General features: G+C 39.5%; 1 protein-coding gene across 1 annotated transcript in view; it reads right to left on the reverse strand.

The window, feature by feature from the left end:
• The window catches only part of Eif2s3 (eukaryotic translation initiation factor 2 subunit gamma), a 20,453-nt gene continuing 1,757 nt past the window's right edge, over positions 1-18,696 (reverse strand). The window contains exons 2-11 of the mRNA XM_031364971.1: positions 17,345-17,472; positions 17,138-17,259; positions 14,462-14,556; positions 13,372-13,530; positions 11,805-11,939; positions 10,193-10,287; positions 8,709-8,853; positions 5,481-5,650; positions 4,576-4,748; positions 1-265 (exon numbers count right to left, since the gene is read on the reverse strand). Of these exons, the coding sequence (XP_031220831.1) occupies positions 202-265; positions 4,576-4,748; positions 5,481-5,650; positions 8,709-8,853; positions 10,193-10,287; positions 11,805-11,939; positions 13,372-13,530; positions 14,462-14,556; positions 17,138-17,259; positions 17,345-17,472 (1,286 nt within the window). The 3' untranslated portion in view covers positions 1-201. The remainder of the gene's footprint in view (positions 266-4,575; positions 4,749-5,480; positions 5,651-8,708; positions 8,854-10,192; positions 10,288-11,804; positions 11,940-13,371; positions 13,531-14,461; positions 14,557-17,137; positions 17,260-17,344; positions 17,473-18,696) is intronic.

Genomic DNA, 18,696 nt, shown 5'->3' on the forward strand with positions numbered 1-18,696 from the left:
TGATGTGAAACAAGGAATCAATAAAAAGAAAAAAAAAAAGAGGTCACATTTTCATAGCCAAAATATAAGAATAAACTTATAGCTACTAGTACGGTAATGAGCTATGGAATTAATTCTTTCTAGTATTGCTTTGAAAATACACCCCCAGGCTATTAAAAGAAATTCCAACTCTATCCCACGGCATTGTTTAACTTGAAGTCTTCAGTCATCATCTACAGTTGGCTTAATGGTCACTCCTCTTCTTATCTGACCCCAACCAATTAAACTGCAAAATAAAAATAGAAGAAATTATGAGCTTCACCCCTACCATACTGGCATCACCACACTGTCATATGACTGTGCGTTACCTGTCTATTTTCTAAATTCAGCTGTTTCTCCATAAAGAAAGCTTACACCATTTTCCCAGACTTTAAAAAGCAGATGGACGGATGCTGAATAGCATGACAAGAAAATCAAACAAAAACTAGTCATAAATATACTAGCGAGTTGGGTGTGGTAGTACATGCCTATAAATTCAAGCATTTGGGAAACAGGAAGATGAGGAGTTAGTTCATGACTAGATATTAAGTGTGTGGCTAGCTTGGGCAACAGGAAATCACATCTTAAAAAACAGAGATGTGTCAGTTGTGGTGGTGCATGCCAGCACTCAGAAGTAGAGGAAGGTGGATCTCTGTTCAAGAACGGCCTGGTCTACAAAGTGATCCCTTGTATCAAAGAAAACAAATAAAACCTAAGATACTCGGAGAGATGGCTCAATGGTGAAGAGCACTTGTTGCTCTTGGAGAGGACCCTGGGTTCAGTTCCTAGCACCTATATGGTGGCATGTGGTGTACATATTCAGGCAAACATTCATGCACATAAAATAAATTTGTCTTTAATGGTCTATCAAAAACCCAAAACAGCCGGGCGGTGGTGGCGCACGCCTTTAATCCCAGCACTTGGGAGGCAGAGGCAGGTGGATTTCTCAGTTCGAGGCCAGCGTGGTCTAGAGAGTGAGTTCCAGGACAGCTAGGGCTACACAGAGAAACCCTGTCTCGAAAAACCAAAAAAGAAATAACAAAAAAGTTAATGACTGCTATACTGCAGGGTGACAATTCAGATCAATCGTTTTACCAAGAATGCAATGAGAGTCTGTCACCTGCACAGTATCAAAGAAAGACTAACAAAGGATTAGGCAGTGAAGAACACAACCAAGGCATAGGGAAAATTTGAGGAAAATCCAGGCTGTGGAATAGTAGTGTACTTTAGAGGTATATATTTTAGACAAACTAACAGAAACAATTAAATGGACTAAAACTGGTTTCCAGGAAGATCTCAAATATTCTCAACCAGTAAGAAAATATTAGAAATTCTTTAGTGCAGCACTATGTCAATGTTTAGATGACTCATTCTGATTGAGCCCTTAAATATCAATGGATAAGGAAAAACAGGACTTTTTTGCTACTCTTTTTTCTGTTTTGTTTTTTTCGAGACAGGGTTTCTCTGTGTAGCCCTGGCTGTCCTGGAACTCACTCTATAGACCAGGATGGCCTCAAACTCAGAAATCCACCTGCCTCTGCCTCCCAAGTGCTGGGTTAAAGGTGTGCCCCACCACCCCTGGCTTGCTACAACTTTTTAAGTTAAAATGATAGTGCTATAGACCATGATGCATAGAGGAATAGTGAAGGAGTAGACTCAATTACTAGTTTGGGAAAGAACCCAGAATCAGAAATCAAAGATAAATGTGTGCTTTCCAGGTAGTGCATAAACCTGTATTTCTAAAAATTATTTCTCATTCCTTTAGAGAAATGGCCAATTCTAAAACTGAAACACAGAGGCACAAAACAAGCCTGGAACATCTTGTGGCAGAAAATAAGCTTGTACCAAAAGAAACAATAAAATACAAAATGGATAAATGGATACAGGATCAAGCTTAAGGGTCCCTACTGACAAACTCTTGGACAATTTGTACATCAAAATAGAAGACAGTAACAGAACCGATCATAACCTAATGAATAAAACAGAACCCCATGAATCTGTATTATGAAAGAGACTAATCAATAATGGGAAGGAAAAATGCCAAACAAATGTGTGTGTGTGTGTGTGTGTGTGTGTGTACACTCCTAGCCCAAGCTGCCTGCAAACTCAGCACCAAAGATGACTTTGGAGTCCTAATCCTTGTGTACATGCCTCTCAAGTACAAGGTACCTCTCTACTATTACATCTAGTCTCCTAGGGGTTTGTTTTTTGTTTTTTGTTTTCCTTTTTACTAATTTCAAGGGTAATTAAGAGTAACTATATAGCAGGAAAGTTGGAAAAGTTGGATGCCTTCAGCACAGTCAACAAGAGCACCTAGTCCTGTGCCTCTGGCCATGATTTCCCGAGCAGACATGACTAGCCATATAAGGATTCCAGGGAATTCAGTTCCCAGCGCCCTCATCAGCTCACAACCACCCAAAACTCCAGCTCCATGAGATATGACAACTCTCTCTTCCATGGACACTGCAGTCATGTATATATACCCACACATGCATATATGAAATTAAAAGTTAGAAAAAAAAAAAAAGAAGAGGATTGAAGAGATGGCTCAGTGATCAAGAGCATGGACTGCTCTTCTGAAGGTCCTGAGTTCAAATCCCAGCAACCACCCATGAGATCTGATGCCCTCTTCTGGAGTGTCTGAAGACAGCTACAGTGTACTTACATATAATAAATAAATAAATCTTAAAAAAAAAAATCTCAGCTAAGAATATATAACTGAAATACAATCTTCCAAGTTCCAAAACCAACAGACAAACCCCAAAGCAGTCAATAAAATTACTTTCTATAATCCTCAAATGCATCAATGTCAAATAAAAACAAAGGAAGGCCGAGGAAGAATTACAGGGTCGATCGAGTGAGAAAATTAGAGGCTGGACTATGTACTTTAGTAGTTTACCAATAGTGGTATGTGTTCTTTTTCTCGCTCTGTCCCATCATCTAAAAAATTGCATCCATCTATTTCTTGTGTGTGTGTGTGTGTGTGTGTGTGTGTGTGTGTGTGTGTGTGTGCATGTGCCAGGGTACACATGCAGCAGTCAGAAGATGTAAGACAATAATTTTTGTGACCTGGTTCTGTCCTTCCACTATATGGGTCCTGTAAATAAATTGAAGACATCAGGCAAGGGCTTTAACTGGCTGAGCTACCCGATTAGATGCCATTATTACCACTCCTGTTTTTTTGTTTTTGTTTTTTTTTTTAAGATTTATTTAATGTGAGTACAATGTAGCTGTCTTCAGACACACCAGAAAAGGTATGACATACACAACTGAATAATATGTGTGTGTGCGTGTATCTTTCTAGACAAGGGATATTTATGAGTTTTCTATACAATTCTTGCAATGTCACTGGTAAGTATATATAATTTATTTTCTTATATCCATTTAGTGTTTGGCCTACATCTATGTCTAGTGAGGGAGTTGGATCCACTCTAACTTGTATTACAGACACAGTTGTGAGCTGTCATGTGGTTGCTGGGAATTGAACTCAGGACCTCTGGAAGAGCAGCCAATGCTCTTAACCAATGAGCCACCTCTCTAGCCCCCAGTGTTAAGTACAAAATTAACTACAAATAAAAAAGGTTATGGGATCCAGGCATAGTGGTACATGCCTTTAATCTCAGCACTCAGAAGACAGAAGCAGGCAGATCTCTGTGAGTTTGAGTCTAGCCAGGGCTACAGTGAGTATTTTTTCTCCCAAAACAAAGTTTATGAGGCACAGACCAGGGAGGGGCTGCGGAGAATTGAGTATGATCAAAAAAACACTTTTTTAAAAATTTTCAAGACAGGTTTTTTTTTGTTTTGTATACATCTGACTGTCCTACACTACAACTTGCTCTGTAGACCAGGCTGGCCTCAAATTCAGAGATCTAACTGCCTCTGCTTTCTGAGATCAAAGGTGCACACCACTGTTGCCCAGCAGACCAAAATATTCTTGAAGAATTAAAATTAAATAAATAATATGAACAATACATAATAAAGTTCAAGACTGATAAAGAGTGCTCAGCAGACAAAGGCATTTATCATGAAGCCTGACTACCCGAGTTTGATTCCCAGAACCTACATGATGGAACAAGAAGTTGTTCTGACCTTCACATGCATACTCTGGCATGTGTGCACACCTACACACACAAAAACAAACAAACAATGTTTAAAAAGGATGTTTGCTGCCAAGTTGGATGACCTGAATTCAATCCTTGGGACTGACATGGCAGCAAAACCAACTCCACAAGTTGCTATGACTCTCTGACACACTGTCTCTCTCTCACACACATAAATAAATGAAGGGGGAAAAAGTCAAATGATGGTAATATTGAAACTAAATCACTGTTTTTTGTATAGGTTACACCTAAAACAAAGGGAAGCCAGTTGAAGTATTTGTACTAATAGAAAGGAAAACAAATCAAGAATATAAAAGTAATTTTAAAGACCAAGCAAACAAAAGAGCCAGGAGCTAAAGTCCCACTAACTGCTGTGTTCAAGGGGAAGTGTGTTCATACATACACTAACAAAAACTTAAGCTCTTTAATAGACAGTGGCAAAGGTGAACAAACTTACCGCCAGTGTTTCTCAACTCTTCTGCTAAGGGCAATTTTTTCTCCTACTTCTGTGCACACAGGATTGGTCAAAACAATTTTGCCCAAATCAGCCTTGACAGCACTAACTCTTCCTCCTGTTGACAGGGATCCTATGTTGACCATAAGCACTTCATTCTTGGACAGCTTTTGGACCTAGGAAAATAAATTGGAGAAAGAGGGACAACACATAAGAAAGCACGTTCTGAAGAGTGTGGTGGCACACAGTGTTAGCCAGGTGCTCAGGAGGCAGAGGCAGACTGATCTCTGTGACTTTGAGACCAGCCTGATTAACATAGTGAGTCCTAGGACAACCAGGGCTATTTCGAGAGACACTGCCTCAAAAAGCCAAACAAAGAGTTTCTGTTTTGGTGGGGATTTCTTTAAAAACAAAACAAAACAAAACCCTAAAATGGATTGCCATAGATGTTCTTAATTCCCCGCCCCCCCTCCCCATATAGGGTTTTTTCTGCGTAGTCCTGGCAGTCTTTGAACTTAGAAATCACCCTGCTTCTGCATCCCAAATGTTGGGATTAAAGGCTTATACTGCTACTTCTGGCTATCCTTAAATTATTTTATTTTTAATTTAAAAAATTTATTCATATTTCATGTGTGAATGTTCTGCATGTATACCTGCATGACAGAAGAGGGCACCAGACCCCATTATAGATGGTTGTGATCCACCACATGGTTGCTGGGAATTGAACTCAGGATCTCAGCCAGTGCTCTTAACTTCTGAATCATCTCTCCAGCCCTGTTCTTTTTTTTTTTTTTTTAAGGAAGTCAATGTGCTCACACATTCACTGCATATTAACTACAAAAGAACAAAACTGAGTCTAGCATTGCTGCTGGTCCCTTCCAGAAACATGAGTTACACAAAGCACATACCTTTGCTGCTTTCTTGTCTCCTTCAGTACGCACACCCAGAAGACGTCTAAGCAGGAAATAGGAAATTTCCAGTTCTGTGAATATTTCAGGTAAAGCTCCAACTGCACCAAGCACTTGTCCCACCATTCTGTCAGCTCGGCACAAAGTGGGGTCGATCTTTGTTCCAACTCCTAATATAAAGTAAGATGCATGTAGCCTTAGTATCTAAAATACCCTTGGAATGATTTACTTTAAAGTCTAGTTAAGAATTGATGCTGGTTGTGGTAGTGCATGCTGGTAGGATTTACTGAAGGAGGCAGAGGCAGGAGGATCACAAGTTCAAGGCCAGCCTGGGCTACACATTTAAAAAGCTGGGCAGTGGTGGCACATGCCTTTGATCCCAGCACTTGGGAGGCACAGGCAAGCAGATTTCTGAGTTCAAGAACAGCCTGGACTACAGAGTGAGTTCCAGGACAGCTAGGGCTATACAGAGAAACCCTGCTTCAAAAAAAAAAAAAAAAGAATTGAAACCCTTGGGGCTGGAGAGATGGCTCAGTGGTTAAGAGTACAGACTGTTCTTCCAGAGGTCCTAAGTTCAAATCCCACCAACCACATTGGTGGTTTACAACCATCTGTAATGGAATCTGATGCCCCCTTATGGTGTGCATGAGAACAGAGCACTCACAGACATTAAATAAATAAATCTTAAAAAAGAATTGACAGCCTTTTACACATACTTCCATTTTCATACATATATGGCAAGCATAACAAAATACTTGTTCTATTTTAATTTGGTTTTGGTTTTTCAAGACCAAAATTTCTCTGTGCAGGCCTTGGATTAAAGGCTTGTGCCACCACTATGCAGTATTTTTTTTTTTTTCCCAGACAGGTCCTAATATGTAGGGGAGGTTGGCCTCCCAACTTACAGAGATCTACCCCCCTTTGCTTGGGATTTAAAGGCCATCACATCTTTCATTTAAATTTAAGTTTTCAGTGAAAATATTTAGAACAAGCCTTTTTTAAAAGTTTCATATTCTCCCTTAATTTTTTTTTAGATAAGGTTCCCCCCTGCTGTATTTTGATGCATCTGAGCGCACCATGTGCATGTAGTACCTACAGAAGCCAGAAGAGGGTGACAGACACCATGCAAAGGAGTTACAGACTGTTATGAGTTTTAAAGTACTAGAAACTGGGTCCTCTGGAAGAGCAGCAGTGTTTTTAAACATGGAGCCATCTCATATCTTCAGGTCCTTAGTTTTTATATTCAGGCTATGTGTATATATACATCTGTGTGTGGATCTGCATAGGTTAAGTGTGGCCCCAGAAGATGGTACTGGCTCTCCTGGAGCTGGAGTTACAGGTGGTTGAGAGCTACTCATAAATTCAGACTTCTGCAAAAGCAGTAACATTCCTAACCACTGAACCACATGTCCAGTTCTTTTTTGTTGTTGTTGTTTTGGTTTTTCGAGACAGGGTTTCTCTGTGTAGCCCTGGCTGTCCTGGAACTCACTCTGTAGACCAGGCTGGCCTTGAACTCAGAAATCCGCCTGCCTCTGCCTCCCAAATGCTGGGATTAAAGGCGTGCACCACCACTGCCTGGTGGGTTTTTAGTTCTCTTTTTTAAAATTCTCACATCAGTGTGAGTATAATCTGACATTTTTTGAGTAACTTTAAATTTATAAAACACACATACAAAGGAACCACTATAACTCCTTAAGTGTGTCCAAACAGTATTGATAAGCCAGGCATTCTAGTGCAAATCTATAGTCCTAGGTACTTGAGGACCACTTGAATAAGGAATTCAAGGCCTTTGCACAGTATAGTCAAACAAACAAACTGGAATCCCCAAACAAACCACATATAGCTAGTGTTTTGAGTGCTAGGCCATCAAACTTACTCTGCCAGGCAAAGTGCATAGACCTGAAATTCCAGGTATTGAATAGTGAGGCTGGAAGATCTAGGACGTTCTAGGTCAGCCTGAAATGGAGTGAGTTCAAGGACAGCCTGGATAACCTTGTGAGATCCTTTGTCAAAAGGAAGGAGAGACTGCTCAGTGACTAAGAACACTGGCTAGTTTTCCAGAGGATTCAGGTTCAATTTCCAGCACCCACACGATAGCTCATATTGTCTGTAACTTTAGTCTCAGGGACTCAATGCCTTTTTCTGACTTTTGTGGGCATGTACTCGTGCATACACAATCCACACACATAAAAATAGTAATCTAATAGTAATCTAATTTTTAAAAAAAAGGACAAAGAGGGCTAAGGATATCTTAATGATAGAGTGCCTGCCTAGCATGTTCTAGACTCTAGGGCCAAACCCTAGTACTTCAAAACAATAGCCAGAAATAATCACTATTGCTAATAAGTATCTTCCACCAAAATGTACTTTAAAATATTGTTCATTAGCAATGTGGATGCTTGTTTGAGTGAGCAAGCACCTTTACTTGAGCCATACTGCCAGCTCCAAAAGTGTTCTTTCTTTTTAAAATATTTCACGATGTACCAATAAAGTCAGGTGTGGTGGTTTACCACTTGGTAAGCTGATCTAAGAGGGTTGCCTTGAGTACCAGCCTAGCCAAAACTACACGGTAAAAGTCTATGTCAAAAATTAAAATGGGCTGGGGAGATGGCTCAGGGCTTAAGAGCACCGACCCCTCTTCCATAGGTCCTGAGTTCAATTCCCAGCAACCACATGGTGACTCACAACCATCTGTAATGGGATCTTGTGCCTTCTTTTGGTGTGCCTGAAGATAGCTACAGTATACTCATATACATAAAATAAATGCATCTTAAAAAAAATTAAAACAGGATGTGGTGGGGCATACCTTTAATATCAGCACTTGGGAGGAAAAGGCAGGTGATCTTTGTGAGTCTGAGGCCAAACAGGACTATGGAGAGACCTTGTCTCAAAAAAAAACACAAAGAGCACCCCTCTCCAACAAAAACAACCACAGGGAGGCAGAGAGGTGGCTCAGTAATTAAGAGCACTTGCTGCTCTTGCAGAGAAGTTGGCTTCTAGAACTCACAAGGCAGCACACCATCTCTAAAACTCTAGCTTCAGGCTGGTCTGATGCCTCTTTGGCATTCCTGGGCATTGGTACACACATGATGTACAGACATATATGCAAACAAACTCATATACATAAAAATAAAAGTCTGTGAAAACAAAACAAACCTTACAACCTTTGATCTTTCCTGTGACATGTACCACGAATCTCAACAAACCAAAAGAGAGGAAAGTCCTTACCAATGAGACCACCTGGGGCAGCATACTGAAGATCATTATGTTCCGCAAAAAGTGACACAATTTTGGAAAAGATTGGTTTACACATGAGTTTTCCTTCACTATCTTTGGAGACGATACCAGGTCTGACTTCTATCTCCTGGCCTACCTGTAAATACATAATTGGTAAGAAGGATTATAAAACAATGCATTTATCATTTGCCCACCAATGTTATAGCAAAACGGCCACAAAACTAAAAAGGCAATCTTTTCTCTAATTTCAAGATTACTTTTATTTACTTATTATTATTTTTATGGCCTGCAACTTAGTAGGTAGAAGCGGCTGGCCTTGAATTCAGATACCAGTCTGCTTCTGCCTGCCAGACGTGCACCACCATGCCAGGTTAAAATTGCTTAAAAACAAACAAACAAAAAACCCCACACATACATATATATGTTTTTTTCGAGACAGGGTTTCTCTCTGTAGCCCTAGGTATCTTGGAACTTACTCTGTAGACCAGGCTGGCCTCAAACTCAGAGATCTGCCTGCTTCTGCCTCCAGATTTAAAGATGTATACTACTATGATCAGCTTTTTTTTTTTTAAAGGAAAAAACTGGCACAGAGGAGACAGATGGCTCTATAGCTAAAGAGCACTGCTGTTCTTGTACAAGATTAGAGATCAGTTCTCAACCACATGGCAACTCACAACTCATAACCATCTCTAAGTTCCAGGGAATTCAATACCTTCTTCTGGTTTCCTTGGAAAGATGGAGACAACCACCCATATCTATTAAATAAACAAATCTAAAAGAAAAATTTAAAACCAGTCCCACTCAAGTGTTGTAAATCACCAAATAAACCTGTTGTCACATAAAATATGTTCCATATTCACTAGAGAATTATAAATTTAGAGATGGGGGGGGGTCTGGAAAGATGGCTCTGTGCTTAAGAACACTGACTGCTCTTCCAGAGGTCCTGAGTTCAATTGCCAGCAACTACATGGTGGCTCACACCCATCTGTAATGAAATCTGACACCCTCTTCTGGTGCATCTGAAGACAGCTACAGTGTACTTACATATAATAATAAATAATTTTTTTTTTTTAGAGATCAGACATCTTCCAAAGACAAAAACAAATCCATATGCAATACCAGATACCACAAAAACCAAAAACCAAAAACATTTTTCACTGGACATAGTGGTGCATGCATGCCTTTAGTCCCAGCACTTGGAAGGCAGAGGCAAGGGGATCTCTGAGTTTGAGGCCAGCCTGTTTAAGATAAGGGTGCTCTGATGAGCTGGCCCAGAGGATAAAGGTGCTTATCTTACCATCAAGCCTGATAACCTCAGTTCAATCCCAAAGACACACTAGATGGAAAGAGAGTCAACCCCTGAAAAGCTGTCTTTTCTATGCACTGTGGCACTTGCACTTACACACACACACACACACACACACACACACACACACTAAACAAATATACAGTGTAACAAGTCAAATCCAATTTACCTTTAACACTCCTTTTAGAATACTACCACCAGCTACACCTCCCTTAAGGTCATCAACTTCACAACCAGGTTTGTTGACATCAAATGACCTGATGACTAAAAGAAAAATTGAAAACAAATTAAAGCCATTTCTATGTACTTTAATTTAGCGTTAGAAAACACATTCTTTTCCAAGTCAACTTTTCTAAAAACAATCTAATGATATTGCTTTGATGCTTGCTGAACTCTTACTTATAATAGGAAAAAGAAAAACACGAAATACCTCGAAAGTTCATTAAAAGATGGTTTATTTAAGTATGTCAATACGGTAAAAGTGTCTTTACCATGGAATATTATACATCTATTTGAAACTAATGTTAAAATTATACATAATGATCTGGGATGGGTTTAATATACTGTTAAAGAAAAAAGTAGTTGCTGGGTGATAGAGGAAGAGAGGAGGCGGAGCAGAAAGAGGCAGTGGCGAAGAGAATCACCATGTCCAGGGAAAGACGGCACAGATTTAGAGCTGCAAAGGTAAAAGTAGATTTAGAAGGTCTTGAGCCTTGAGTCAACTTTTCTCAGGAGTACCAGAAGGAAGGGCATGCTAGCCGAGGGAGACTTATCCAACCACTGAGCTAGTAAGGCATGTTAAAATAAGCTAATGTGTGTGTGTGTGTGTGTCTTTCACTTGCACGTCCAAAGATAGTTCTTGGGCAGGTAGCAAAAAACTGAGCACTACAGATACATGGCTTGCCCTTCACATCTAAGGGTTCTGTGTAATTCAACCAGCCAAGGAGAAAAAAACTTATGTAATGAACACAAAAGTCTTCCCCTTGACCCCTTTTTAGTGAGGGCCATTATCTCCTCTGCATCATAACTATTTACATAGCATTTACAATAAATCAGCTATTATTACTTAAGGCACACAGGAGGGGACTGGATCTACATCAGTAGTATTGCCCTTGCCTGGCATATAGGAGGCCTTTTGGGTATCTCCAGCAACACCAGAAAAGTCAATCAATGAAGTGTACAGGAGACTGTACTTGGGTACATGCAGTGTGCCATTTAATTAATTAATTTATTTTTTGAGAGAGGTTCTTACTATGCAGCCCCGACTGACTTGAACTCACCCTGTAGATGAGGTTAGCCTTGAATTCACAGCAATCCACTTGACTCTGCCTACCAAGTGCTGGGATTACAGATGTTTGCTACCGTGCTTGATATTTTATATTTTATGGCTTCTATAGTACAAATTTACTTTTAAAATAAATTCTAAGACTATATGACTTATTCTTTTATCACCCAAGAGAACATTCGCCAGCAACCACAGAAAGCACAGCTCAGTGAAATTAAGCCTACTGGTTTTTCAGCAATGGTATCATCATTTGTATCAAAACTTAACATCTCAACAGCTTGTAATCCCCTAAAATTCCATGTTAGTCACCTAAAATAAAAATACCATATATTCAACACAAAGGGTTTCTTTTGTACTCTGGGCTCTTTCAACCAGCAGTATAATCTCAACATTATTTCAAATAGGTTTTATAGATTTATCACCATGTCTGCAGAAAGAAAAAATACTAACAAAAAAACACGGAAGAGTCCAGTTAAATGTGACTCCTGTCACTTACCAATGAGACGGGGCTCTGAAGTAAAGTCTCTTGGAGGCACTGGTATTTTCTTCACTATGTATTCACAGACAACTTCAATATTGTACTTCAGCTGAGCAGAAATTGGAATAATCGGCGCCCCTTCTGCTACTGTTCCTACACAACAAATTTCAAAAAGATCAAAATCCTTGGGTTTTACAAAACTTGGTCTATATGCTAGATAAAGTAATTAGAGCTAATGGAGGCCTAAACATTTCCACACAAATGCCAGTCAACAACTAAAAAGATTACAATAGTCTATCTTTTTTTGTTGTTGTTGTTGTTGTTTTATTTCGAGACAGGGTTTCTCTGTATAATCCCGGCTGGCCTCGAACTCAGAAATCCACTTGCCTCTGCCTCCCAAGCGCTGGGATTAAAGGTGTGCGCCACCACTGCCTGGTTTCAATATTCTATCTTTAACTCCTGAAAATGAATTATTTGTCCTGTAAGGGGATAACTGCTAAAATTATTTCAAAGGGTCTATTTAACGAAGGCAAAATGCTGTATGTTTAAAGGAATAAAACATGATCACTCCTGGGAAAGAGCACTTTACCAGCTAAAAGATTTCTATCATATAATTAACCTTCTCATAAATATCAAGAGGAAATTACAGACTCTTTGATAATCAAAGACTGGCTGCCATATATATTTTTCACCAAGCAACCTAATAAAAAAAAAAGCTCAAAAAATAAATGGATTTTAATCAAATAGATTATTCTTTTTCATATTAAAACTGGATTCTCAACAAGAAAAGGCTAAAAAATAATCCAATGTCAATAGTAACATGCATCATGTCCTCTCTGAAAGTGGAACACGCAATACTACTAAAGAAAGGAACTCTGTAAAGATTGCTGTTTGGTTCTTTGAGACAGGATCTCTTTATATAATGCTCGCTGGCCTGGAACTAGCTCTACACACCAACAAGCTGGCCTTGAAGTCAGAGGTCTGCCTTCCCATGCCTCTAGGATTCTGGGATTAAAGACAGGAGCCATGAGGCCCAGTAGAAAGACTATTTAAATTCTTTTATTCATTTTACCATCACTAAGAATTGTTTTTTGGAAGGCAGTGATGTGAACTCAATGTCCTGTGTATGCTACGCAAGTACTCTACTGCCAAGGTAGATACTAAGCCCTTGGGATTTAAAATATTTAATCTGATTGCTCACATTTAACCTTCCGCTTTTTAGAATTTTTTTTTTTAATTTTTTTTAATTTTTTTGGTTTTTTAAGACGGGGTTTCTCTGTGTAGCCCTGGCTGTCCTGGAACTCACTCTGTAGACCAGGCTGGCCTCAAACTCAGAAATCCACCTGCCTCTGCCTCCCAAGTGCTGGGATTAAAGCGCGCACCACCACCGCCTGGCTAACCTTTAGTTTTAACTTTGCACATTAAATTCAGAAATACTATTTACAGTCTAATACTATTTACAGGACCCCAATAAGTAGTGAGTAGAAAAAGCAACACTTATGATACCTACATTTACTTTGTTTTAGATGAGGTACATTAATTCTCAAAGTGATCCTCTGATGCATTAGCCATTATAGCTTCTTACCTTGCACAAATGCGAGAATTTGCTCATATTGTTCCTTAGCCTGACTTTCTTTTACCAGATCAATCTTATTCTGTAAGATCAAAATATGCTTGAGTTTCATGATTTCTATGGCAGCCAGGTGTTCGGAAGTCTGGGGCTGAGGGCATGATTCATTACCAGCTAGTTGACAGAGAATAAAAAAACATGCATAAGTATAACTAGTAATATCCAGACCATTCAATTTCAAAAACAGAAGGCAGATTGTTAGTTATGAGGGGGCTGGAGGGAGTATAATTGGGCAGTGACTGTTGAATAGTCCCTGTGTTCACTTTTGTGGTGACGAAATTTTAAATGTACTTCCTCTCACTGAGTTGTACCCTTTGTGTGGTAAAACGGTAAGCTTTACATTATGCACATATTCTACTGTCAACTCTACTTTACCCTGTATCTTCATTCACTGCAGCCTCACGCTCCTCCTAAGCAAGAAGCTTCCAATGAACAAGAATGTCTTCAAGAGCGTTTGCTTGGGACTTCTAACTCAATCTAGTCTACGTATGCTCTGTCACAGGCAAGCTCTTATGAGGATGCTTAACTTCAAAGCTACTTAAACAAGAGTGCTGTGAAGATAAGTAACAGAACTCCACAATGGGCAAACTTTGCTCAGCATGCTAACAACTACCCTCAGTGTGTTCATGTGTCTTGTACAATATCCTCTTGCATACCTAAAAATACCACATTCATACCTGTCAAATCTCTTAACAGCACACATACGGAAACACAGCTTTAACTCTGACCATAGCAAATACTATAAATAAATCATCTACATGGATAGGAAACCCATAATACATATGCTTTAATACAAATTCTAAATGGAAATAAGATGAGAAACCATACCATATTCCTTTTAGGATAGTGTAAGAACTTCTCAGGATCCATAAAGCCCAGGACTCTTTTGCTTAGTATTTTGTTTGTGATATGTTAGAAGGAAACGGCATCCTAAATGGCACATTTCTATTTATGCCTCACTTAAGATAATGGACACGGCCTCCCAAGGTTTCAGTTCTTCCTGAAATATTCTACTCAGATTAGTTCTCCATTCTGATAACTTTACCTATCAACAGAAGAGCTGCATCCATCACTGCTGCACCGTTCAGCATTGTAGCCATCAAAATATCATGGCCAGGGCAGTCAACAAAGGAAACATGCCTAATGATTGAGAAATAACAATCAGCCCTTAAGGTCAATCAAAACCATAAGCACACTATAGATTTCTTTTTTTCTTAAAAATTTATTTATTATATGTAAGTACACTGTAGTAGTCTTCAGACGCACCAGAAGAGGGTGTCAGGTCTCATTATGGGTGGCTGTGAGCCACCATGTGGTTGCTGGGATTTGAACTCATGACCTTCCAAATGTTCTTCCCCGCTGAGCAATCTCACCAGCCCCACTATAGATTTCTTAACATCAAATTACATGGGAGCTAGTTCTCAATGTTATAAAATGGTTATAAGACTTGGTGTTTATATAGACCTTGGGTCTGATGCTTCTGGCTTCTACAGGTCCTGGCACACATAGGTAAGCACAACCAGACAAACACATACATATAATTAAGAATAATAAATATGAAAAAAAGAGAGAATGAAGATTTTCATTTGAACAAAATAGAAAGCTTTCATTTGAAAAAATATTTTGTCCAAAATACCACTACCCCCGAAAATCTGGAATTGTGCACCTGAAGCGACAGCATAACTTTAGAGTTATGGTACTCAGAGTCATGACTTTTTAAGAATTACTTTTCATGTTTTATTTTAATCTCTCAGAAGACAAAAGAGGACATCAGATTCCCTGGAGCTGGAGTTACTGGCAGTCATGACTGTCAAAAACTGAACTCCAGTTCTCTGAGTAAGATTAAATGTTCTTGCCGGGCGGTGGTGGCGCACGCCTATAATCCCAGCACTTGGGAGGCGGAGGCAGGTGGCTTTCTGAGTTTGAGGCCAGCCTGGTCTACAGAGTTCCAGGACATCCAGGGCTACACAGAGAAACCCTGCCTCGGAAACAAACACACACACACACACAAAACCAAAACCAAAACCAAACCAAACCAAACCAAACAAAAAACCCAGAGATTAAATGTTCTTAGCTGGGCTGGAGAGATGGCTCAGCAGTTAAGAGCACTGACTGCTCTTCCAGAGGTCCTGAGTTCAATTCCCAGAAACCACATGGTGGTTCACAACCATCTGTAATGGGATCTGATGCCCTCTTCTGGTGTGTCTGAAGACAGCTACAGTGTACTCACATACATAGAATAAATAAATCTTAAAACAAAACAAAATGACTGTTTAAAAAAAGTCATCTCTCCAGCCACAGTCACAATTTTAAAAAGAATAAAAATGTATGCTCACATTGACATGCTCTAAAACCGGGATCAAGGATCAGAAAACTATGGGCCTCAGATTTGGCCCACCACAAACTCATACATGAACATACAGTTTATGTGTGCTTTTGTAATAGAAGAGCGGAGATAAGTACTTATGACAGAGGCTCTAAGGCCCACAAAGCAGAAAACATTTACACTTTACCAAAGAAGAATCTTTGACGAGAATTCTCCCTGAGCACTGCTAGGACCAGAGTGAGATAAGAGAGGTACCCCAGGTGCATATTTTAAGGGGATGCCTAAACAGTAAAAACAGACCCTGGAATATCGATTAGTGGTAAAGCACTTGACTGCTAGCATATGGGGCCTTTGGTGCAAGCCCTGGTGCTAAGGAAAAAAAATTAAATTCAATATTTGGATAAAGAAAACCAAACTTCAAAATCAATGCCAAAATCCATAACGATCAAAACCTCAACATTTTAAATAGAAAAAGAATTATTGGGGCTGACGAGATGGCTCAGCAGGTAAGAGCACTGACTGCTCTTCCGAAGGTCCTGAGTTCAGATCCCAGCAACCACACGGTGGCTCACAACCACCCGTAATGAGATTGGACGCCCTCTTCTGGTGTGTCTGAAGACAGCTGCAGAAAATTACGCTGGAGGGAGCGGGGCCAGAGCAGTTCAACAGCAGCCACATGCATGATGGCTCACGGCCATCTGTACAACTACAGTGTACTCATACACATAAAATAAATAAATCTTTAACAACAACAACAAAAGAATTATTAACAAAAGCTTGCCTGAAAGGCATAGTGGTGAACACCTTTAATCCCAGCACTCAGTAGGCAGAGGCAGGCAGATTTCTGAGTCAGCCTGGTCTACAGAGTGAGTTCCAGGACAGCCAGGGATACACAGAGAAACCCTGTCTCGAAAAATCACAAAAGGTTAAAAAAAAAAGGGGGGGGAGGGGCTTCATTTTTATCTAATAAACAGAAAGGACACTGTTTAAATACAATGAGTTGTGTTTTCTCTCCCTTCCTTTCTTACTCATGCAATGTTTGCCTTTAAAAGAAAGGTTTGTAAAAGATTTATTTTTATTTTCTTAAATAAGTGTTTCATGTCTAGTGCCCCCAAGGTGGATCTCCTGGAATAGGAGTTACAAATGGCTGTAAGGCAACAAGTAGATGCTGAGAATGAAATCAGGGGAGCAGCCGCAGGATTTAACAGCTGAGCCTCTTCAGCTCCCTTATGGAATTTTTCAGTTTGTAGAACCTTTCAATTATCATTATATAAAATAAAAACATGAAATAATGGGAAAATGATGAAACCATTCATCAACTGAGTTTAGTGTTCAGTATCTTAAGCACTCCAAAAAGCACAAAGCACAAAACAGCGATTTAAGCATAAAAGTTACCTGACTAATTTGAAGTTCCCCTTGGTCCCTGGAATGTCTGTAGGAAACTCATCAGGTGTACTGCTTCCACATGATCTATAACATTCTGGTCTTGGACAACTTGGGTCATCAAGTTTATAAATCTGTAAGAAAAAAGAAACAACTAGAGTTGTTACTTATGTAAAAATTAAAGTTAAATGGTTTCCAGTTTCATTGTGCATGGATCACCTTAGCATTAGCATATCCAAGCTTGATGGTAATGTTTCTTTCTAGCTCATTTTTGAATCTGACAGTGTGAACTCCAGAGATAGCCTTCACCACGGTGGATTTCCCATGAGCTACATGACCAATTGTACCTATTGACAAAAGACAACAAAATTAACTCTTGCATTCAAGTACGCCAAGTATTTTTTCCGAGTGTTGAGTCAAAGACTCTAACCATAAACATCAATGTAAATCCAACAGTGACAGGGCTGATGACAGGGCTTGTAGCTGTCTTTGGCTACTTTGTGGGTTCTCACTTCCACCCTTTTTAACCACCTACCACTAGAGGAGAGGACAGGAAAGAGATCACGGAATAAAGCTGGGGTTGGAAAGGGGTCAACATTATCCTTAGACTACTTCCTGCTACCTAGGGGCATCGAGGTCCCAGTTCCTCGGGGCAAGTTTGATCTTGTCAGATATCTAAATTCTTCTTCGCAAACAACTACTTAACAAATCTTGACCAACGGCAACCAGCAACTACTAACCCAGCCTCTCAGGGCATTTATATATCCCCTGAAAAGTTCCCAGAATTTCAAATGTCACACAATCGCAGAAACTATCTGCTGCTGGCAAAATCACATCTTTGCTAGAGCAGAGTCCACTTCTGTGGACAATCTGAAGCAGCTCCATATCCCACACCTGGGATTAAAATGAAAAACATGTTTGTTTGTTTTTTTTCTTAAGAGAAAATAAATCCCTAAACTGTCATTACAATGACTCAACAGGTATAAGCACTTGTCACAAATGCCTTAGGACGAGATTTCAATACCCAGAACCTATAGTTAAAGGAGAGAACCAATTAATTCCTTAAAGTTGTCCTGGTTTCCACCCACTATAAATCTTCTCAGACCAGTTTACTATTAGTAGAGTATATACTTGGGAGGAAGAAGCAGGATTTGAGGCCAGCCTGGACAATGTGGGGAGATGTCATAAAACTTAAGAGTCAGGCATGGTAGTCCACACCTTTAATCCTAGCTCTTGGGAAGCAGTTTAAGAACTCACTTCAACTCTATGAGTTCAAGACTAGCTTGGTCTACAAAGTGAGTTCTAGGGCAGCCAGGGCTATGTAGACAGACCTTGTCTCAAACAAAAATTCGATATTTTTAAATGTTCATTTGAAATGTTGTTATCCTGATTGAAAAAAAAATCAGTTTTTATACTCTACTAGTTCAAAACAACAAAACCCCTAAAATCAGCAACCTCCCCCAAACAAAACTACCAAAGAAAAATTATCAAGCACACACCCAGTTAATATGACAAATTATGATACAACAAGAAAAAGAACACACTCATAATCCTTGTATTCAGAAGTCTTA

The sequence above is a fragment of the Mastomys coucha genome, chromosome X, assembly GCF_008632895.1.
Source record: "Mastomys coucha isolate ucsf_1 chromosome X, UCSF_Mcou_1, whole genome shotgun sequence".
In the NCBI taxonomy this organism is placed as follows: Eukaryota; Metazoa; Chordata; class Mammalia; order Rodentia; family Muridae; genus Mastomys; species Mastomys coucha.